General features: G+C 43.8%; 1 protein-coding gene across 1 annotated transcript in view; it reads left to right on the plus strand.

Moving 5' to 3' along the window:
• Positions 1-21648, plus strand: part of SLC38A1 (solute carrier family 38 member 1) — a 40364-nt gene extending 18716 nt beyond the window's left edge. Inside the window, exons 5-16 of the mRNA XM_082777176.1 lie at positions 1931-2004; positions 3622-3714; positions 4040-4121; positions 4962-5044; positions 5969-6027; positions 6150-6275; positions 8563-8642; positions 9821-9921; positions 13071-13189; positions 13738-13879; positions 13986-14083; positions 14757-21648. Coding sequence (XP_082633302.1) covers positions 1931-2004; positions 3622-3714; positions 4040-4121; positions 4962-5044; positions 5969-6027; positions 6150-6275; positions 8563-8642; positions 9821-9921; positions 13071-13189; positions 13738-13879; positions 13986-14083; positions 14757-14858 — 1159 coding nt within the window. The 3' untranslated portion in view covers positions 14859-21648. The remainder of the gene's footprint in view (positions 1-1930; positions 2005-3621; positions 3715-4039; positions 4122-4961; positions 5045-5968; positions 6028-6149; positions 6276-8562; positions 8643-9820; positions 9922-13070; positions 13190-13737; positions 13880-13985; positions 14084-14756) is intronic.
• Positions 21649-23112: the final 1464 nt, after the last annotated feature.

A 23112-nucleotide genomic window follows, 5' to 3' on the forward strand; every position in this document is an offset into this window, starting at 1 on the left:
AAGTAGGCAAAATAATAAGTATTGAGACGAGAGCGCGAGCTACCCCGCTTCTGTTTTGAATTTGCGCGAGGCGAGTGGCAGGGATGTTTCCTTTCCTTTCCAAGGGGCGGTTCTGGTGTGGGTGTCCCTGTCCGCACCGCAGTCCTAACACAAACAAGTTCCTCATGCAGTGCTAAGGAAAACGCCAAGCGTCTCCGTGCAGGTCCTACAGGGAGCTAAGGACAACAGATCAAATACCTGGCTGCTCGGGGGTGTTATTTTTACCGCTGCGAAGACTCCATGAGCTCAGTGCCTGCAGAACGGGAGCTTTTAATATTAAAATAGACTTGGTGCTGGCTTGTGCAGCCAGGGCCACTTGGGGCTGGGAGTGACTCAGCCTGGCTGCCGTGGCTGCGAGCACTGTGCCTCCATGCAGACAGGGGCGTAGCGGGTCTGGAGGGGACGTGGGCAGCAGCAGGGCTTAGCAAGTCTTTAAAAAATGGAGCAGAGTGACCTCAGCCATTGCAAGCGCCTTTCCCCTCACCTCCCCAAGGAGAAACACCCTTTGGGCTGTACGAGAAACGTGGTGTTGCTGTCAACCATCATTCTCCGCAAAAGAGCAGTTCCTTCTACCACCTCCCTGCTCCTCTGGCCCCCAAAAAACTAGTGGGTCAATATTTGGCACTAAAACATTTCTAGTCCAAAATGGTAAAAAAGGGGAGGGAGGAAGCTTCTCATCCCGATCGTTCTATATATTTCTATGAAAAAGATGTGTCGCTGCCTATCTGTGGCAGCAGCATGTTTTCTGTTAAATTTTAGGCTTGTTTTCCTCGGTGTCCCAAGGGTAGTTGTCATAATACAGAGAGGAGTTGCCAACAGATTGTCTGAATGCTCTTCACACACATCATGAAAACATCATCAGGTCTTTGTGTGTCAGTGTCGGAGGGGAAGGCACACATAGTGCTTGGCTTAAAGACATAGAGCAATGAGCAAATGTGTTTTTATGCACTTAGCCCCCGGCACTGACTAATTATCATTTGTGCCAGCAAGTTCCTTACACAAACAGTTCAGTCATTGCTTCCTGCAATTCTTCTATGTGCGAAGTCAAATTATGGATCATGGCGGAAAGGGGAGTGACATCAGTGAGGGGACACCTGTCCCTTCCTGGATGAAACATAAGCCTTTGCTTTCTGCCTTCACTCCCAGGAGAAGACAGTCTGTGAGTGGTGAGGGGATGGGTCAGCTGTCTCCATGCCTAACATCTAAAGCCCAGAGGCCCCAACCCTTGGGATCACTCATTGCGAGGACACGGACAGAATCGAAGCTAGAGACCACATTATTTATCGCACTGAGTTCACATTTGGGTCCTTTTTGCCTGTGGAGGGCTGGATGGAGCAAGACATGTCTGGGTGGTATTAACCTCCCTCCTCTTCCCACTCCTTCGGCACTGGGAGGCATGTAGAGAACTATTGAGGCACCCCTCTGGTGGCATGTGACACATGTCTTGGGAAGAGATGCTTGCATCTGGCACAGAAGGCTTTAAATAGAGGACTTCTGAAATTTTTACTCAGCTTCCAGAAAAAAATCCTTTAGACTGGGTGCTGAGGAATATACCTGGCTCATCCCTGCTCTGATTAAATCCTAATTCCTATATGATGAGACATCTTCCTTCTTGCTTCCCTCAACAAGGAAGGGTATAACTCAGTAACAGGCTGCATTTTTTCTAAGTTTTACTTAGTTGAATTCCTCTGCATACAAGGTTTTATAGCTCCTCTCTAGCCTGGTGGAATTGCAAACAGCATGTTAATCACTCTTGTTTATAGGGCTTTTTGCATTCTCAGAAGATTATAAAAAATATCTTGGCATCAACAGGAATATGACCCAATGTGTAAAATATTGCAATGTTAGAGCTCTGCTTTTACAGTAAGCTTTATCTTTCATTCTTTTGTAGGCTGCTTTTGGTTTCCGTGACATTGCTGTCTATTTATTCAATATATCTCCTGTTGGTGTGTTCAAAGGAAACAGGTAATCTAAGATGTTACTGTAGCATTTCAGTGGACTTGTAAGGAATAAGAGGTAAAAAGTGCTCAGTATAAGGCAAGGTACTTTGTGAAAGACAGAGTTTCTATCACTTTGCTGACACAAAAGAAAGTCCTAAAAGATTGTGGGTCAGAAGCCCAGAATTAAAAATAATGAATGTCACGGCAAAGGGGAATGACATCTGACCATCACTGTAAAGAGAAAAAAATCAAGCCAACAAGTGGATTCTGCTGCAAGGAAATGTTTTTAGTGAGCTAGAAGGAACAGCTCAAATAGTTCCTTTGCATTACAAAATCAATTGCAAATTAAATATAATGAATCTCTGCCTATGCAGGTAAGCCAGCTTACTTGGAAATAGAGCTCGTTGTTAACAGCTAGTGTGAAATTCATGAGTTTTCCTAGAAGAAAATAAAAAGAAACAGTTCCTCCACAGAGAGTAGTATAACTCTAAGCAAAACACATTTCTAAACACAGAAATTAGAAGTTATTTACAATGTTAAAGAGACTTTGTGCTCTAAGTCAAGAGTCTCTTTGAGTAACAACCTCTGAAGACATACTTTTAAAATTATCTGTGCATAAGAACACTGTCGTATTTTAATACGTAATGTGGATGCACATGAGTTATTATTATAGTATGTGCAAAGGCAGCAACTACTTATTTAAACTAGGTGTGAAGGCCTAATTGTTGACACATTTGTGCCCTCTTAGTTCCCAAAATCTGAGCCCTGGTTTCTGTGCTGCTGGATTGCAGATACATCATTACAGCTAAGCTCAGAGTTATTGTTTATACAAGCTTTAAACAAGAAATGTCAGCTATAAGGAAATGTAGAGAAAAACAAACGAGATCCATTTTTAAAATAATCTGTTCAGTGTAACATCTGTAGTATTTCTCTTTCTGTTCTTGTGATTCTCACCATCTTCACAATATCCAGTCTTTTTTTTCTCAGCCTGAATCGCAGCCAAGGAAAAAAAGCATTTAACAGAAACACAATCCAATTAATAGAGGAGTTTCTCAAGCTTGACAAATACTTAAAATGAAGTTTTAGTTATAATTTAAGCTGTTCCCTGCTTTTACCAAAAACATAACACATTTGAGAATTCGCAAGTTAAGGCATCATCATTAAAAACAGTAAATCATCCTGTAAACTAGTGGCTGCCTTCATTTGGATCATTTAGTCAAACCAAGCAGAATTACAGAGTTGCAGTCTGGTGTCTGTTGTGGCCAGGCTGCCAGTACTGGCTTGTGGCCCCTGCTGTACTGAATCTGGTCTGGAGAGAAGGTCTTCAACCTTTCTTCCATTGAGACTGCAAAGCTAATATGCCAGGATGGGGATACCTGAACTTAAAATGCCATTATGGGTATAGACAGACTCATTAAGAGGGTCTCATAAATGATCGGTAGCCAAAGACAGCATTTATAGATACCAAAATATTACTCTGTAAGTTTCAGCTCTAGCAATTACAAGAGAGCTTTCCATTTAGTAACAATGGAAACATACAGTTTTACAGAGGAAAGGTTAGTGGGAAAGGAATCACAAGTGGTTTGACTCTTTGCTTTTGCTGGTGAATTCTTTACCTTTCTCCTCATTTCTTTTAACACAGGCTGCATGGTGTATGAAAAGCTTGGTGAGCAGGTCTTTGGCACCCCAGGGAAAATGATTGTCTTTGGATCTACATCTCTTCAGAACGTTGGAGGTAAAGGAGATTTGGATATTTAAAAACAAAACAAAACAAACAAACAAAAAACACAGGAGGATCTTAATAAAGATCTAAATAAAGGTTACCCATTCTCTTAGAAAAGTTTGGGATCCTCATGCTCCTCCGTATTGGTCTCAATAACATTTTGCGTGCAGCCCTTTAAAGATGCTGTGTTACTGAATGATCAGTATTTTACAGTCAGTTACAGTTCTGGGTCTTCTATCATTAGAAACTGATGTGGAAAAATGTTCATGATGCTTCTGTGTACTTATTCTACAAAATATCTCATCTGTTGTCTAAAGTGATTCTCTTGTTCCACCAGCAATGCTGAGCTATCTCTTCATAGTCAAAAATGAGCTGCCTTCTGCCATAAAGTTTCTAATGGGAGAAGAAGAAACTTTTTCGTAAGTTGAATACATTTTTGCGATTAGATTACAGAATTTATCATTGTATAGGTAATCTTGAGCATATGTTTATAAAAACCCTTAAGTACTGGATATTTGGATATTCCTTAGGCTTGTCAACAGTAGATCACAGGAGTATCTCAGTGGATTAATAAAACACAAGAAAACTTTGTGAAGGACAAGAGGATGGATAGGAAATTAAAAGTGTAGTTATCAGTATTTTCTCTATTTACACTCCAGATTTTTGTGCAGAATTAGAAGCTTTGTCTTTTACAGTGTAGGGCAATGCTTGAAGATATTGGGAACAACAAAAGTTTAAGATATTATATTTTTACTTGCATTTTTAGCATCTTACAGGACTTTTTGGCCCTGAATAAAATTCTTCTATACTAATATATGGCAAAGGCAGAATATTATACTTAGATGTCTGCCAGTTGTCACTCCTTGACATTTACCAGCCTCTTTAATAGAGGGAATAGGAGGATGGTATTTCTTTACAGTAATAAATAGCCTTTACACAGGGTTATATGATGTATTGTAGAGCACAAAGAAATTAGAGATCCCTTTCCTCGGGTTTTCATACTAAACAAAGCAGTGAAAATATATCACACAGAACACCAATAGTGCTGCATCTGAGGCAGAGCAGTGCCATGTTTTAAGAGCTGGATGCCAAATACCTTTGGTACTCTGCAAAGTTCAGATGTGGTCCCTATTTTGCCTTCCATAGTGTAAGGATATGGAAGATGCTTCTGTAACTGCAGCAAAGAGGATGACTAAGTGTGAGGAAAACCAGAGAGGGTTTAAGGTGTGCTCACGGTACTTTTTTAATGTTTTGTACAGGGCATGGTACGTCGATGGGCGGATTCTCGTTGTCATAGTGACATTTGGTATCATCCTCCCTTTATGTCTCCTTAAGAACTTAGGTAAGATGTAAATGCCATTATGGGTATAAAATACAGGAGCCCATTGTGCCTCCGACAGCCACATTGGCCACTCAAATATAATTACAAAAATTGTGCTCTCATTGTAATCTAAGCAGCCTCTCTGGTCCAGGAGGAAGCTGCGTTTTGAGCATCTTGGAAAAAAGAAGGCCTAAATTGTTACAGCGGTTGAATTCGGTATAAACCAGCCTCATCCATATAATTGGGGAAATTGATTTTAAAAAATACGGTTAAGAGGGTGTTTATTTCATGAGGTGACTGACTCTACTGTATGTGTGGCCTGTAAAAATATATTCACCAACGAAATGTAAGATTATAAAAAATTGCTTATTTTTCTATCAGCATTGAAATTTTCAGTGGTTGGGTTAATTGGAGGTGTTGGCTTTGTAAGTAAGGTGTGTATAAAGAACCACATTTCCAAATGTGTTTTAGTCCACAGAGATGCCAGATGGTGCACTATGTGTGTTTTAAAGCCATGTAACAAGTTTTGGCACTGCATTCCTCTTGGGATCTTCCTTTTGAGAAACTAACCCATAGTAAGCTCACATTTCTCTGTGTAGTAGGGAATCTGGGTCACGTTCTGATTGCAATTTCACATTTTCAAGTTTGTTTCAATTACCACAGCCCCTTTCAAAAGTAAAATTAGTTAAACTACTGTAACGATTACCTTCGGGAAGGAAGGTGTGTGTCACATCGGTTAGATCAAAGCCCTGGTCTGTCTGAAAGCCGGAGGCTTGCAACGTGGAAGGCTCCCACACCAACCAGGAATGCTTTTGTCCTGCCCAGAAGCTTGTAATACATATTAAATGTATAATGCATTTAAATTTATCATTAAGTAGAGAATTAAAAAGCAAGATACGGCTAATAAAATAACCTTGTGTAAGATTTCTTTTTAATTTATTTCAGGGTATCTTGGCTATACCAGCGGATTTTCATTAAGCTGCATGGTATTTTTCCTCATAGTGGTAAGTTAAGCTTGCTCTCTTCATTGGATTAGTCACTTGATAGCATATTCAGAATTTCTTAATTCAATTAGAATTTGCTTTTTAGTATTATTCTTAACAGCTGTTTTCTGCTTTTGTCCTAGGTTATTTACAAGAAGTTTCAAATTCCCTGTTACGAATTGGAGCTAAATGCAACATCATCTATGCTATCAAATAGCTCAGCACATGAGCATATGTGTAAGCCAAAGTATGTTATCTTTAATTCCAAGGTATGTTTCTTTTTATGATACTTATTTTTGATTCACATAATACATGCACCTACACTCCATGTCCTTAATCAGCTCAGCAGCACGTAGGGCCTGCCCCTCCATGCTTCCACATGTGCTCCGATGGCGAATGCACAATGGGAGTCCTTGCCCAGTTGTATGGAGGTGCCATAAACACCTGTAGCTCCTTGCAGTCTTGCTCTGCTGCTCCGTTCCCCAGGAAGCCAAGATAGGCTGAGCTGCCTTGGTAGTATGTGTGCTAAGGCTGTGAGCCCCAGATGACACCGGACAACAAATGCTTTGTTTAGGAAAGTTTTCCTTTCTGCTGCTTTGTACTGTCTGTGCTGTGACTGAGTTCCTAGGCTGTGGTTCAGCAGACACTGTAAGCCTGCATCCAAAGGCCAGAAGTAATTTGTCTGTCCTTCTGTGCACAAACCACTTCTTTGTGACAGGGTATTTGTTTTTATAGCCATATGGTGAACTGGACCAGGAAAAGGATACAGTCGAAAGCTAATCCAGCAAAAATTTGATTGCCTTTCAGCTGGATGCTTTCCTCGATCGCCACACAGCTGCACAAAAAGTTGTGCCAAGAGAGTGCGAAAGAGCAACTGGCTGTAGCTGTGGGAGCAGGAGGATTGCTTCTTCCAGCTGTGCCGGTTTGCAGTGATCCTTGCACGGCACCTTATCCAGTAGGGCAGGGTCCTCAGATTGTCACCATTGCATTCATAGAGAATGCGTATGTATAGTATATGCCTGAAAAAAATTAAGCTTTTTAAAAAAATCATCCTACCAGCTTCAGTCCAAGAAGTCAATGTGAACTAATTTGAGCACTTTTCTTCAGCTGTGGGCAGCGATCAGCCCTGAGCCAGTGTGACTGACCAAGAAGTAGTCAACTTGGTATGTGGTAGCGACACAGGAGTAGGTACATTTTAGATAGATACTGACAAAAGGAAATCTTATTCTCCTGCAGTGACAGTGTTTACCTCAGAGTCAATGAATGCCCATCAGAAGGATCAGTCCATCTGAATTAGGCACACTGGACCTGAGCTTTAGAGATTTGCTTTCGGGGCCAATAATTTGCCAATCAATTTAGTAACTTAGATGTGTGAGAGAAGATCAGGTTCACAGGATCACAGAATGGCTGAGGCTGGAAGGGACCCTGGAAGCCATCTGGTCCAGCCCCCTGCTCATGCAGGGACACCTAGAGCAGGTTGACCAGGACTATGTCCAGATGTCTTCTGGGTATCTCCAAGAGTGGAGACTCCACATCAGCTGTGTGCTGGAAGTGATTGAGAGAAGGCAGCACAGGTCTGGCTATGGAAGGACCACCAGAGAGCAAATAGTGTGCTTTCTGAATCTCATGGGATGGGGATGTACCCCACTGGGCAGCTCCAGGACTACTTCTGTAGCAATGGTTGTCCTGTGGCCAGCACAAGGAAACCTCAGAGCACCAGGAAGAGCTGACCATAGGGATCAGCTCATTTTATCCTCACAGGAGGACCTGTTTTTCATGTGATCTCAGCTCGTACCAGTTTCCTGTGGAGAATGGAAGTGCTTGAGCTCTGAGATCATTCATAAAGTTTGGCCAAACGGTGACCACAGAAACCCGCTCAGATTTTTGGTTGAGCAGGGGGTGAGGTTCCCCTCAGAGGCCCTCTGCGCTTCGTAGTGACGTAACGGTCTCTCTCTTTCCCCAAGGAAAAGCATGCTCCCTCCACACTCCTCCTAGCCCTTTTGTTGGCCTGGGAAATGAAGGGGCTCAGTCTGGTACCTTGAAATATCCATTTATTTGTAAGTTCTGCATTCCTCTTCTCTTTTCTTACAGTCTGGATATGGGCTTCATCTTCAGGACTTCAGCCTTAGCACCACGGGTGCGCACCCCTCTCCATCCCGAGGCAGGGTAGCGTAGCGGTGACCCACCATATGTCCGTCCCCCTTACACGTGGCGGTGTGCTAGTGTCGGTGGCAGCAGCTGGGCAGGGAGACCCATCCCAGGGAGCAGAACCCACAGCCGCGTGGCACCCACCACTGCGCGCTGAGGACAAAGTCAGGGCTGTGCTTGCATGACCAGCGCCAAGATGTTGTCCTCCCATTGAAAGAGCGCTGCTCTCCATGTTTTGTTAAACACGTGCCAGTTGACAGGTCTCCTGCCTTCTCTGAATAGGGCTTTCAACGTTCGGTTGAAAGAGTCCAGAGAGTTGGGAGCTGAGGTAGCTGAACACATTTCTTTATGACTCTGGGTAAAATACTTATTCTTCTTAACTTTTTGTCTGAAACTCTCTCTGAACAGACTGTGTATGCTTTGCCCACCATCGCTTTCGCATTCGTGTGCCACCCGTCAGTCCTTCCAATTTACAGCGAACTTAAAGAGTAAGCCTTTCTCTTTTTTTTTTTTTTTTTCCAGTTAATTGTTTTGCACTGTTTTGCATGGAAAATGTTAGTGCAGAGGTGCTCTGAGTCATTCGTGCCATTCGGAGGAGATATGCTTTAATAAAACCAAACAAGCCAGCGAGTGTGGCTGTCAGCTAGGAAATCTGGCCTCCCAGATGTGCCATTGGGGTGGAGGGAAGCTGAGGATAATGCAATACTTGGGGAGTTTTCTCTGGAAGTACACAGCAGCCTGGGGAGAGCCAAGTTGTGCCGACCGTATTTTGCATAGGAGGGAGACGTGTGTTCAGCCCACGGCAGTTGTTCCAGCGCAACTAAAAATCTGGTGCAATACCAGAAACAAAAATTGCTTTCAGCCTCGCCCGTGCTGCGATGCCGTCGCCAGGCCGGCCAGCTTGGTGCAGCCTCGGGCAGGGCTGCGGGGAGCTGGGGCCCGGCCCTGCTGTGGCCTTGCTGGGGCCGGGCGTGGGGCCTGGGCCTGGGCAAAGGGTCGGGAACAGTCAGACCCCTGGGGACACTCAGGGTGCCCTCAAAGCTGGATGCTTTGAGTTTCATGTGGCTGCAGCAGGTGCCCAGGGGCCTGTCGAAGGCATCCCTGTGTGGATTTAAAAGCATATATATTTTTATGTACTATACTTTATATATTTCAGAGCAAATATCTAAAAATGAAATATTTACACTTAATCTATTTTGCTACAGTGGTCTGTGTACATCCATTATTACCACCCATGGGGGATACAAATACGTTTTTTTCTGCAAACATTCAGAATGTTGTTGTTGTTGTTGTTGTTGTTGTTGTTGTTGTTTTTCTTTGTACACTTCTACTGTCCTTATATTTTGGCCTTTTAATTTAATTACTGAAGTGTTTAAGGGCTCTTCCTGCCCACTCAGCTTCGCCCTTCCCTCCAGTTACAAGAGTGTGTCTGGGGAGCAGAGCCACAGGGTGGTTACAGCATGTCTTTACTTAAACTCCAAGGTCCATTGTCCCGCCTTTCTCTTCCTGATGCAGCTGTCAATTAATTCCTGTTCTAAATGAAAATGCATTCATGAGTCTCTGCAGAATTGATATGTTTATGCAAAGGCTTGATACATTTTTAAGCAGCTATTCAGAAAGACAATCCAACCATTTTATTTGTTCTCTTCTTTTCTTCTTTCCCCAGCCGTTCACAGAAAAAAATGCAGTTGGTTTCAAATATCTCATTTTTTGCCATGTTTGTGATGTACTTTATGACTGCCATATTTGGCTATTTGACTTTCTATGGTAAGTATGCAGACTTTACTGATCAAAGCAGAAAGGGAATACATGTGAAATCAGTAACGAATCCCAGCTGGAAAGAAAAGTCCATTCACTTATATTAAAATACTTTTTCAAATAATTTTCCTTAGCGTTTTCATACTGAGGGTACAAATCCTTTCCTGTCTTTCCCCTGTGGATGACAAGCACAAGTGAAAGCAGTATTTACAAAAGGCATATTCAAAATATGAGGAAGAGATTTGTTTAGCAGAACTGGGGATTAGCTGGGCCCTACCGAGATTTGCATTCCAGAGTCCCTACCTGAATTTTGTGTGCCTTGGTAATAAGTGATGTGTGACTGGTTGTGCACATCTGTATAAAACGTGACAGGTTTGAGAGCAGGTCCTAGCAAATGGGTATCAAATGAGCCTTCACAGCTTTTTCACTTTCTTATTGGTACTTTCATCGTTGAGAGACAAAGGACCACATGTTTTTCCTGTGTCCCTAGGGTTCACTCCTTCAGGTGTTGGTTAAATAAATTGGCAGCAAAGGTGGGGAAGCTCAGAGGCATGTCCCAGCTCTGCAGCTGAAGGATGGTTATTTCAGTGTCTGGGACTAGCATTGTGTCTCTTTTCATGAATATTGATTCGCTTAAAGAAACAAACAAATTATGTTGTATTGCTGTCCTAAGGGAGTATGTACAATTTTTAAGTAAATAGGATAAAATATGAATGTGGCCCAGGAAGCTACTCCCATTTCCCAGTATAATGGAAATGTTGATATGTAGTGTGTTTTCTCATAGACCACTAAAGGGTTATGAGACAGACGCCAAAATTGACATTTACCTTTTACCTCAGGGTCACCAAAAGGTCTTCAGTCATCTCCACTGTGTATTCCAAGTGACCTTTTTGTTACAATCTCCCCTTGTGACACCATTCACTGTAAGCCACCTATTACAAGGGAAAGAAAATAGTAAATATGAAAATTGGCTTCTTTTTTTTTTTTTTTTTTTTTTTTTTCTCAAAGGTGTATCTGTCTTGTTATTTTTTTTCTCAGGCTCTCGTCCTGCTCATAATGCCTTGAGCCTGCATGCACTGAAGTAATTTGACATCATCAGTTCTAATTTTCCCCATAAAACTGATGGAGGTGAGGGGGTATCTGCTGCAACTGACTGCAGCAGCAGCTGTGCTCACCTGACTGCTGCTAGCTAGAACATTGTCACAGGCATGCATTAGATCAGTAGCCCTGTGGGGGGGCAGTGGGAGTGAATCAGCACGAACCCCTTCACTTTGGCAGGGAGGAAGCTCTGGTGCAGTCGCCCCAGGGATGTGAGGAGGCAGATACCCATAGGATCCTCTCCGGGAACCTCCCACGCCCCATGGAGCCCATGGAGGAGATACAGGCTGCATCCTCCTGGCCCCCTTGGGAGGGAGCAGCAGAGGAATTTTCCTCCCGGAGCAGGCATCCCTGCACATGGACGCCGCGTGCCTCTGCGCAGCTCCGCTGGGGCTCATGCAAGCACTGACGATCACAGGATCGGTGCCATGAGAGGCAGCACAAAGAGGAACTGAGGGAATGCGAAAGCTCTCCGCTCCAATCCTCCTTACTCTTGGGACTGACAAGATTTTGCCTTTTATATGTGCACTTGGTTTTCTAACCTCTTCCCTGCCTGGGTAAGACCAGGGTTTTTATTTTGGCCATTTCTTTTTTACGCCAATAGTGCTTGTCTGTTTGCTGTGTTCTCGAAAGTGTTGCAGTTATGACTATATTTACATTGCAGAATTACAGAAAAGAGGTGTTTTTCTTCCCCTAAAAGGTCACTGTGGTTGGGCTCTGTGGTGTATCTAGCTGAAAGGAAAACAGACCTTCAACTGTAAGCCTTGCCTTTCACTTCCTACCTGGCTGCAGTCCGTGAGCGGTACAGAAGTTGCAGTCTGTGCTCGCAGGAGCAGAGTAAGCTCTGTGTCGCAGAAGCTGTGCATGTGCCCGGCTTGAAAACCCCACTCCTAACCTGCAGGGAGGTGGGAGAGTGTTTTCTTTCTCCTGGTGGGAATTCAGGCGCTGAGAGATGGTCTCGCCCCAGAAGGACGCCCTGGGGGGAGCGTAGGCGTTTTGCTCTCAGGAAGAGGAGGTTTTACCACAGTTTTGATCTACACGTGCCCACCGAGTTCCTCTTAAGGACTTCGGTTTAAAAGCTATTATGTTTTCCTGTCAGCTTTCTAAGATTAGCAGACAGAAAGAAAACTCGAGCTGTTCTAAAAACAGAGGGTAGCGAGCGTGTTTCTGTGGCGCATTTCACAGCCGCCTCCCTGGGTTGCTGTTCCTAGATATTCAAAAGGCACAAAGCAAGCACGTAGGTCCCCCGGCAACTTGCTTTTCCCATCCGTTACCACTATTTAATCAGAGTGCAAAGGAAGCATTTTTGCAGGAGGGCTTATTAAAGCATCACCAGTGCCTCCCCACTAGGCACCCCCGGCGATCTTTTGGCCATGCCGGGAGCACAGGGCCGGCGTGGGGCTGAGCCGCGGGCACTGCCGAGGAGGGGCGGCAGGTTCAAGAGAAGAAAAAAACAGAAGGGCAGCCCTCCGAGGAGAGAGGAGCTGCCCGGGGGTTTGAGTGCAAATGTCAAAATGTCCCACTGAGAGCTGACCTTAGCCGGGCTTTGTTCTTGCTTGAGAACAGAGGCACTGCTTTGTGCTGGGAGTTTATGTGCTGTTTAGACCAATTTAGCTCAACCTTGTAATTTATATTAAACTCAGCCGTTGCGGTGCATGTGGTTATTTTTATATCATTTGAAACTTTAAAACAAGCCCACAGAACCGATTAAAAGTAGCTTATTTCACTTTACTTATTTATTTATATGTATATATATGTAAGCAAGCTTTTGTGTGTGTCTCACTGTTGTCTTTCCTACAGTGAAAATTACCTTAGACTTAGGCATGTGCTGTCTTGAATTAGGATGCATTCCTAAATCAGGCCTCCAAAGGATTAATCTGGAATAATAGGAGCATTAGGATTTGGTTCAAAATGCTGTTTTAACTCAAGAACGTTTCATTCCATACTCTTTTGTTTACAGATAAATCACTTGTTGTTCAAGAAGGCTGTTGTTAAGCAATGATTTTTTGTGAATGAATTGCCTACTTGCTGGAACACTTACCGTATTGTCTTTCCCATAGACAATGTGCAGTCAGATCTGCTTCACAAGTACCAGAGCAAAGATGACATCCTCATCCTGACAGTGCGCTTGGCTGTGATTGTTGCAGTTATACTCACAGTGCCAGTGCTGTTTTTCACTGTAAGTAAAAGTCTCCACGCAGTTTGGAAGTAGGTAATGTCTGTATAGGTTGGATTTTTTAAAAACACAGTTTGGTCATTTCCAAGTCAGTAATGCTGCAGCTACAAACAAGAACTCGAGCTTGGATTGGTCTTTTGCCACACCAGATTCCCAGTAATTTCTGGAAAACTTCTCCCTGCAGGAAATAAATGATTCACTTTTGGTCTTAAATCAGTTTTAAATTGAATCCACAAGGGCCTTCTCTTCTTTCACATGATTTCACTGGAGCAGACTCAGAAGTGAAGTTCACTGTTAGGTGCAGAAGGACCCCAAAAGGCATGGTAGAAAGAGAGGAATAGCCTACTTTGGATGTATGCAAACATACAGTTGTGAAATATCAAATTAATTGCAAGGATTGTTTCAAAGAGCATTATGTCAGAGTCCCCACAATTTCTGTCAGATCAGTGTAGAGCTGAGTTGCCACATGAAGAACCAGTTAAAATAATCATGGGGAGCTTTGAACTGGCTGGTAGACTATTCCTGACATCAAACTCTCTCTCTTCCTACAGGTACGTTCATCATTATTTGAGCTGGCGAGAAAAACAAAATTTGACTTATGCCGTCACGTTGTGGTTACTTTTGTCCTTTTGGTTATCATCAACCTGTTAGTCATTTTTATTCCAACCATGAAGGATATTTTTGGAGTCGTAGGTACAGTGTCCTGGCTTTGTACTGCTAATGTAAAACTGTTGATAATCAGCAGCATAATAATTATGGTGTTGGCAACTAAGAATACTCATTTGTTTCAATTTTGCAGGTGTCACTTCTGCCAATATGCTGATTTTCATTCTTCCTTCATCATTGTATTTAAAAATTACACATCAGGATGGAGCAAAACTGACTCAGAGGATTTGGGTATGTGTTCTTTTCAGGTCAATGTGTTTGTCTTGTCATTTCTTAAAATGTGCTAGATGGAAAACCCACCTAATCTGAAGATTTGTGTGAGCTGCTTCTCCTGACTTTTCCCTCTTGCTTCCATCAGCTGGCAGCCTTGCTTCCCCTTTTTCATTTGCCCTGTGTGTCTTCTGGGCCAAAGGCCCCCTGTGCTCCCCAGCCGTTCTCTTTGGAGCTGGGGACATTTCCTTCCAGGGGAGCAGCAGCTCTGCAAGCAGCCGTGGCTTTGGCCAGGGCATGGGTGCCCCTGCAACTGCCCTTGGCAGCCCAGCGAGCTTTCTGCGTTTCAGTGTGCCAGTTCAGAAGGCATACAGCACACTCTGTCTTCAGGCTTTGAGAAGAGCAGAGCTGATAGGTCCTAAAGATGGACTCATTTAGTCCTTTTTAGGGATGATCAACATTTAAGAAATAAATTGAAATGGGAAAAAAAGTGGTTTTGGTGTTCAGCAAGTAATTGTTAATGACACTAATCTGTTAGTTATCTGTGAGTCTTGTCTTCCCCAGCAGTGCTATCTCATTTTAGCCCATAGCTTTGATACATCACCTTGTAAATCTCCTTAAGAAGGAAAGTTAACACACTTGAATTAATTGTCTTTTCTTTTAGTTCATTAATTTTCTCTCCTTTTTCTTCCAGGCTTCTCTTTTCTTGGCACTGGGGATAATGTTTTCCCTAGTGAGCATCCCTCTGGTAATCTATGACTGGGTACAGTCAGGAGGCAGTGCCGAAGGCCACTGAAGCTGACCTTCTGAAAAGGAGACATCCCTGTTTGCTACACACCAAAATCGCAACCATCCGTTCTGTTATCTATTCCACCTTTTGTGAGTTTACTCAAATCAAATCCAAATAATGATTTTCCAGTACTGAAAATACTGTTATGGGTGTATTTTCTTGCAGAAAACAGACCCATTTTTCCAACAGGCATATCACTCTGTCCCATGATACTGAGTTATCAGATCAGCGTTAAGTCTGTGTTAATTGTTGAGAGACTATATAGAGCGTTGCTCATAGGAACTCATCACAATTAGTTTGTTTTTCCTCTTCCACCCATGAACTCCATTGTTCCGTTATTATTCTTAGCCCTTGAACCATAAGCTCTGCTCCTTTAAAGCAGCAGCATTTGTTGTTATCAATCCCAGCTGGAGTGATTGTCCCAAATGTCATCAGTTCACACCCTTTCCCTTTGCCTTTTAACCAAAACTCTGCTCTCAATTGTACGCATTCGGTTGGTTTGTTTGTTTGTTTGTTCTGTTGCTGTTTTGTGCACCATTTGCCTCACCAAGTGTAGCATTCTTGGTACGGACAGGAAAAGCACCATGAGTGTAAATGAGCATTGTGTAAACCTAGGTCCTAAATCTGGTGCTTCTCTCTGTAACGTTGTGGTGGAGGAGCCAGCCCTAGTCTTGGCTCTTTTGTTGCTTTGGGGAGCAGACCTGTGTGTGTGTATGGGTGTGGGTGTGTGTTTTTGCAAAGGAGTGCAGGGGGCAGGAGAGGGACAATCACCACCAGCCACCATTTCCCTGCTACATTTCAGTTTGAACCTGGCCACCAGTAGACTTGACAGCCAGCAGTGAGTACTTGAACCTGACCAGAAGCAGACGCTCAGAGATATCCATAGGAAATCCGCATTTTCTTCAGCATTAAACTGTTTGCTAATGCCCCGTTCTTCTCAGAAAGAAATGGCAAGCTCCAGTTTTATCAAAACCTACACGTTTAGTCATACCTCATGCCTTTTGCATTCTTGGATTCATCTGTACATACCTAAGGTTGGCCTTTTAGAGACTGGCTCCTCTCTCATGTCTCATCCTCCTCCCCCTGAAGTCAGCAGGGTTTCTGACAGCAGTGGGAGCAGGATCTGACTCGCCCTACAGAACTACTGGATATCTAATGGAAATTGAAATATGTAACATTTATTTCAACAAACATACACACTTTATATATTTGAAATGTTTTATTTACATTTCACATCAGTTCTCCATAGCAATTACAGGAAATACATTAAATTACTACTAGCAGAAACACTGTAACTTGCATCTGTTGTCCACAAAACAAGCATTTGCCTAATGCCTTATAGCTGGTGTAGAGAACTACTTGTAGAGATTCAAATGCTAAGCAGGTGATTGTTGACCATCCTCAGCAGACGTTTATTAGTGCACTGCCAGCAGCATAAATGTGAGCTAAAAAGTGTCTTCAGTTTTGCTCTTGAGATGAACCAGGCTCCCTCTGAAAAAAACGATGGCTAAGGGGAGCCCTAGATCGCATGCAAGGGCTACGTAATGCCCTCTGCTGTACATGTGAGACGTACCTGTCAGCATGCAGTGACCCTCTTGTTCCCTGTGGCTGGTTCATTTCCGACTCCCATTGTAGCTGTGGAAGGAGCCTGTCATTAGCAGCACTGCCTGTGGGTAATCTGTCATTGCAGCTTGTTCTTTGTAAGGTCGGGGGTGGAGAATTCAGGATCTTGGGGTTTCTGTGAGCTGTTGAATTGCCTCAGTTGCCACTGCCTTATCCTACATGGCTTGAAGCTGCTGAGAGTTGAGACTGCAGAGCACTTCTCAGGACCTTAGGAGCAGGTTTTTAAGGGTGACAACAGAGAGGTTAGTTTGAGGCCTTACTTGGAATTTAAGCACTGACATGCAGAGAGGCCTTCAGAGCAGCCTGGCAGCAGGAAATCCCATCCCTTTTAACAAAGACCTTCTGGCCTACAGAGTGTGGCTCCTGCAGCCTGTCCTGACCTGCCAGACTTTTATTCCCAGCAATACAGGCTCCCAGCAAGGTCTCCAGCATGCCATCCTTCCTCCCATGCAGCCCAGGGTTTAAAACACAGACAGCTGAGCTAGATGGGATCAGGCAGGCTGAGGATCAGCTGCCTGTGGCTTTCAGCAAGTGGCCTCAAATGCCCGTGCCTGTGACAGCACAGGTCACCAGTTCTCTCTGCACCTCCCCTTGATGTGACCAATACTGCCTTAGGTGGGCCCTCATTCACAGAAGTCCATGCTGTAGCCTACAAGTCCAGGTGTTAGTGAAACCACAGAGAGAAGAACCTGTGCTTCTGTCTCCTCTCAGCTCATTCTAGCATTTTCCCAGCTCAGGACATCATTTGGGGTTTCCCTTTCACAGGCACCCAACTCTCCCTGGTAGCTAAAGCAGGAGCCTGGCGTCTAGCTGCTCTCTGAATCAGAAAGACTTCTTACCAAGGCCTGTAGAGTCAGGGGAAGGGGCAACGCTTGTAAACTGGAAGAGGGTAGATTTAGAGTGGGTGTAAGGAAGAGGTTGTTCCTGATGAGAGTGGTGAGGCACTGGAACAGGTTGCCCAGAGAAGCTGTGGATGCCTCGTCTCTGGAAGTGTTCAAGGCCAGGTTGGATGGGGCTTTGGGCATCCCGGTCTGGTGGGAGGGGTTGGAGCTAAGTGGTCTGTAAGGTCCCTTCTAACCCAAACCAGTCTGTGATCAGCTTGCTGGGATCACATATCAGGATTCAAGGCACCTTATAATCTCTCTGGATCTCATCCCAAAAAACCTAACTCAGACCTGAGAATGCTGTACAGTGTTATCCTCAGAACACTCCAGGGCTCTTCTGCTTTCCTTCCCCCTTTATCCTCCTACTACTGATTTTTGAGCGGTGACTCTCTGTGCACTGGGGGGTTGTAAAAGAGGAGATCCTGGGAGTGATTTTCAAATACCCAGGTAGGAGCTAGAGGTCTGATCTGCTGCACGGGGTCCCAGAAAGGTCACAACTATGACATCTGCCCCCTCTCCGTATTTTGTAGTCTTGTGTTTCAAATAATGACCATTGACTTTTGACACCCAGCTACCCTGGACTTGAAGGGCTGTTGGGTGGCTGATTGCTGTTTGCATCTTCCTTAGTCTCCTCCATCACAATCCTTCTCCCTCCTCTTTGCTCTTCTGCCTTCTTCTTTTTCCCAGTTTATATGTGTACTGGAGTTTTACTGGATACATAGGGAGAAGGATGAGCTGGGTGTGTGCACAGAATGAAATTACCCAAGGTACCGGACTATCAAAGCATATCTTAGATACTGAAAGACAGATACCTGAAATATTGAGTCTTTAAGTAGGCTTTGTTTCTGGGTCTGTGAAAAAAAAATTTAAAAAAAAGAAAAAAAAAAAAAAGAGGGAATTTTGCTTAGGCTGATTTACTGGCATCATATTTATAGATATTTATGGAAAGGAATCATGTGTTTATTGATGTCTGTGGTAATGAACGTGAAATAACGTGCTTTTTGTTTTCTCATCAGGTTTATACATTCTTAACAGAATGCAATAGACCCTGCTGTAACTGTCAACATCAGTGATGGATGACAATATTTGTATGAGGTTATCTGTAAAATGTACTGCTGTTATTCAGTTCATTTGGAATAGTGAACTTGTAGCCAACAATGTACGAGTCCCACATTTTAGCTAGGATTTTAAGAGCACAGTGAAATGCTGTAGGAGTTTCTCTGTTGTTAAATTAATAGGATCCAGAGTACCGTATCTACTTAGTAGGTGGTAGCATGCTTTCTTTTCATAGAGAGTTTATCACTATCGTGAGCACTGCAAATTTCATAGACTAGGTGAAAAATTGCTCCTAATAACTGCAACAAAGTAATTTAAACTTCTTTTTTGCATAATAGAAACAATCAAGTGGTGAAGGACAAGGAAAGACTAAATAGAAGCAGGGGCTCCCAGTAAGATTGCAGGAGCTAATCTTACACTGAAAAGACAGCCTTGCTGCCTCTCCTAGTCCACAGCACATTGCAAAGAAAATAGTCTTGAGCTTAAACCACCCTTATGGTTGCAGAATACAGCTGCCCTTCTCTGGCCAGCAGCAAGCATGCCTGGTGAGTAAAACACAGTGGATTGTTACCTGGGAGCAGCGTGTTGGGAGCTGTGACGTCTATGGGTGATGCTTGCTCCTGGTCAGAGAGCTAATGCCAAATCTGTGCACCAGCACAGACCTTTCGTAGGGCTGACACGGACCCAAGCAGTGCCCGTCCCCGGTGTGGGGCTGCGGGGGAAAGGCCAGTCACATCCTGTGAGGGCTGGGACACCCACCCCTTCCTGAGGGCTGCTGTCCTGAGCCTCACAGAGATCCACAGCTTGTGCTCCCCTTGGAACAGGTCATATCTGCAAATGCAGGTTGGGTGATAGATGGGTTTTGTCTGTACATCTGCCTTATAATGCACAAGCGCCACAGCTCTCTCTGATAATGAGTATTAACAGTAACAATTAATGGTATCTCTAGCTCATCGTTAAATTAACACGTTTCTTTGCTTGAGCCTTACATTAAGGCTAAAGAGCATCTTGGTCAAAGCAAAACTTTCCATGTGGTGTTGTCCCACCTCCAGTCCTACCGTCCCACCCTGGTGCCTTTATGAGGGAGGCACAGCCGAATGTAGTCAGGTCCATCAGCGGTTCCACAAGATGGCTTTACCACTTGGTGCCAGGGCGCTCGCTTAAACAGTTCCCCAGAGCACCTGGCATCAGGAAAATCCTTATTTCCTATAACTTACACAAAGAATGTTTTATTTGTATCTAATGTAAGGATTTCTGTAACAAACTGTGAAAAAAAAAAAAAGATAATTAATAAAAAGTACAGGGCTGGAAAGGTCTAGAATTCACAAATTGTACACATGCCTATGTTTCTGAAGACAAATCTATGCAGTTGTGTTGTATTGTAGGAAATTTCATTTTTATGTATATATATATATTGTAAATAAATAGGATGCTGTATATTTTTGCAGTTGTTTATGCCCTATTATATAGAAGTGTTGAGATAGGCTCTGCATATTAAGAATAATTTTAATAGATATACAAATACTTTAGCTTCAGACTTAGCAAAATGTATATCCTTTCCTTTCTCCCAAGAGTTCACAATTTGAATCCCAAACTTGAAATTATACTTACATTGCTAATGTAATAACAAGAAAGAAAAGAAAGAAAAAAGAGAGAGAGAGAGAGAGAAAAGAAAGAAAGGAAAGGAAAGGAAAGGAAAGGAAAGGAAAGGAAAGGAAAGGAAAGGAAAGGAAAGGAAAGGAAAGGAAAGGAAAGGAAAGGAAAGGAAAGGAAAGGAAAGGAAAGGAAAGGAAAGGAAAGGAAAGGAAAGGAAAGGAAAGGAAAGGAAAGGAAAGGAAAGGAAAGGAAAGGAAAGGAAAGGAAAGGAAAGGAAAGGAAAGGAAAGAAAAAAGGAAAGAAAAGGAAAGAAAGAAAGAAAGAGAGAGAGAAAGAGAGAGAGAGAAAGAGACCCAATGAAATTGCTAGGAATAGTTCCAACACAGGTCTCCCTGTTTTCTCCATAGCAAGTTACCCAGTCTTACTACTGGGTAAGATATCTCCCTGCATAAAGTGCCCATTTGGTACCCAGGTACCTGTTCCTCTGCCGAGGCCATGTGGCAGCAACATGCTGAAATGGACTTATGCAGAAAGCAGAGCAAGCTGCAGCCAGCAGCCTGCCCCAGCATTATGCCACGCTGGGTTTCAGGCCTGTATATCATTCCGCAGAGGGTAACTAGTACAGATAGAAGTCAGACCAGGACTTCTGCACTCCCTTTTCAGCCAGCAGAAATGTAGATCAGAAAAAAAAGTATCACGTGCCAGGGGTGGGTGACAACCAGAGCGATTTGTTCTGTTTGTAGCCTGCTCCCTGCAGCTCCCTTGCTGCAGAGCCCTGTGGCAGCTCCTCCAAGACAGACCCAGGCATGCAGCTGTGGTGTGCCCACAACTCTTAGCGTCTCCTGTGCTGGGAGAGCATCCCCCACCCAGGGACAGTTTGCACATCCCTTGTATGATCAGGCAGACGCCAGCATTTTGGTCACAGGATGGCTGCATGTCCAGGGTGGGTTCGATGGAAGGGGACAGATGTGTAAGCCCCGAGAGTGCCTCGGTGGGAGCGCAGCCTCGGCGCTGCAGGCGAGTGCTGTCGACAGTTTTGCATAGAGTCTCTCACTGGTAAAGCGCAGAAGTGCTTTTTTTTTCAGGACTGATTAAAAATGGAGGTTGAGAAATGCATCTAAAAATAATTGTATGTTTTTCGTGTTTAATTTACGGTCTTGGATGAAAATGAAACTTGAAATAACATTTGCTTTAACCATGAGCACAAATTTGAGGAAAAATTTATATGCAGTCACTTCTATGGAGCTTTTCAAATTAGTACAAGTGTACGTTTTGTTTTCAGTGTTACAGCCAACAAAATATAATCTGTAAAGGTATTTTTCCACAAGACTTGAACTTTAACTTGTTTATAGAAAGCTGTTTTTAGCATCCCAAGATATGTTAAGGCTTACCCAGATCCAGTATAAACAATACTGTTTGAATGATGTACACTTGATATGAGCTCATCTCTAATAGATTGTTCAAGTGAGTGAATGGTAATATTTTGCTCCTGCTAACATCACCATACTTTGTGCTGTTCATATTCGAATAAAAGATGCAGTTTTTCAGTTTCTGTGTGTAAATAAAGAAAAAAAAATGTATTAAGTTCTATAATCTCTGTTACCTCTATAGTTTTTAAACATTAAAATTGTGATCTAAACTAATGCCTTGGGCTGTACTCGTTCTTTCAAAGTGATGAATATATATCATTTTAATCCCTTAAACAGGATGTGTTCCCAGCTCTTATGCAAGTGCTTTCACTGACCTCAGGGCATGCAGCTCTGCAAAGCCAGCTGTATTAGACTCAGTGCAATATATAGAGCAAAACATCAATACATGGCTGTGGAGCATCAACAGAACATTTCTAATACAGCTTTAGAGGGACTTGAAGCCAGGCATACAGTCACCACAGATCGGGGTTGCTGAAGATGATGGTGTTTGTCAAGCCCAGTGCTTGCTTCTGACCACTCCCTGAAGGCTGTCCCTGCCAGGCTGTTTTGGTGTAAAGTCAGACCTTTAGCTTTAAGGGCTGCTGTAGTTTGTTTCAGCTCAGATGCTAGACTAATGCCTTGACTAGATAAACCCCTGCTGTACCTTGTCTGCTACTGAGGCAGAAACTTGCAGCAGATGGATGAGGAGGATATCTGAGGACAGTGATGTCTTCAGCATTCCAGGCTGGATCTGCTGAAGTGCCTCTGTCAAAGCCTTAGCGGGTCTGGAAAATGTTAACTTTTTGCCTTTGACTGCTTATTTTAATAGTTCTCGTGTTGTAGTGACCACTTAAAAGAAGAGCCCTTGGCTGGAGTCCTAGCCGCGAGACAGCTGGCTTGGCTGAAGAGAGGGAGGGAACAGCCTGTGGTGCCGGGCCCCTCTGCAGGACACACGGTGGGAGGATTTGTGAACCAGGTGACCCTCGGCAAGCCTCTGCCTGGTCCCCAAACCCAGGGAAATGTCTTGAAGCTGTGCTGGGAGCAGCAGTGCACTAACCTGCTCCAGTAGGCTGACCCCTTTGGACATACCATTTGCTCCCAGTTCTCTACCTATAATCACCTCAGAGCCATAACTTAACGCACAGGAGCGTGGGCTGCAGAGTGGAGGAAGAAAGAGGAGAAGCTGTATTTCTTCCTTCCTTGCAGAGATGAGCACAGGCATCTGTCACCTTCTGCAGTGCATTTTTACAGATTCACCTCAAATTCACCTAAAACCACAGAGCCAAAGGAAGAACACCAGCCGCCTTTGCAGCCGCAGACTGCTACCTTTGGCTTGGCTTGGTCTTCATGCATCCCCATGGCTGGCCAGATCTCTGAGTTCATCTGACTTCCCCCTGCTTGAGGGTGAAAAAAGGGAAATTACCTTTTCCTTGGGCAAGGGATGCAGCCTCATCTAAGGGGAGAGACCCCCCAGTTGGTTGAAATGAGATCTTAATTTGACTTCAGTTATGTGAAATCGCAACTAATCTTCAGGCTGAAGCCCAAATTCAGGCCCCTAGTTAAGATGTCTCATTCCCCGCTGTGCCCAGAGCTGGAGCTAAGTGCTCACACCAGCTTTACAAAGTGTGGAGGAAGCAGGGATGCTTCCCTTACCTACTCACAAGCCCACAGCAGACTGAATGTGGGCTTCAC

This window comes from Aythya marila (genome assembly GCF_965140915.1).
Source record: "Aythya marila genome assembly, chromosome: 1".
Lineage (NCBI taxonomy): Eukaryota > Metazoa > Chordata > Aves > Anseriformes > Anatidae > Aythya > Aythya marila.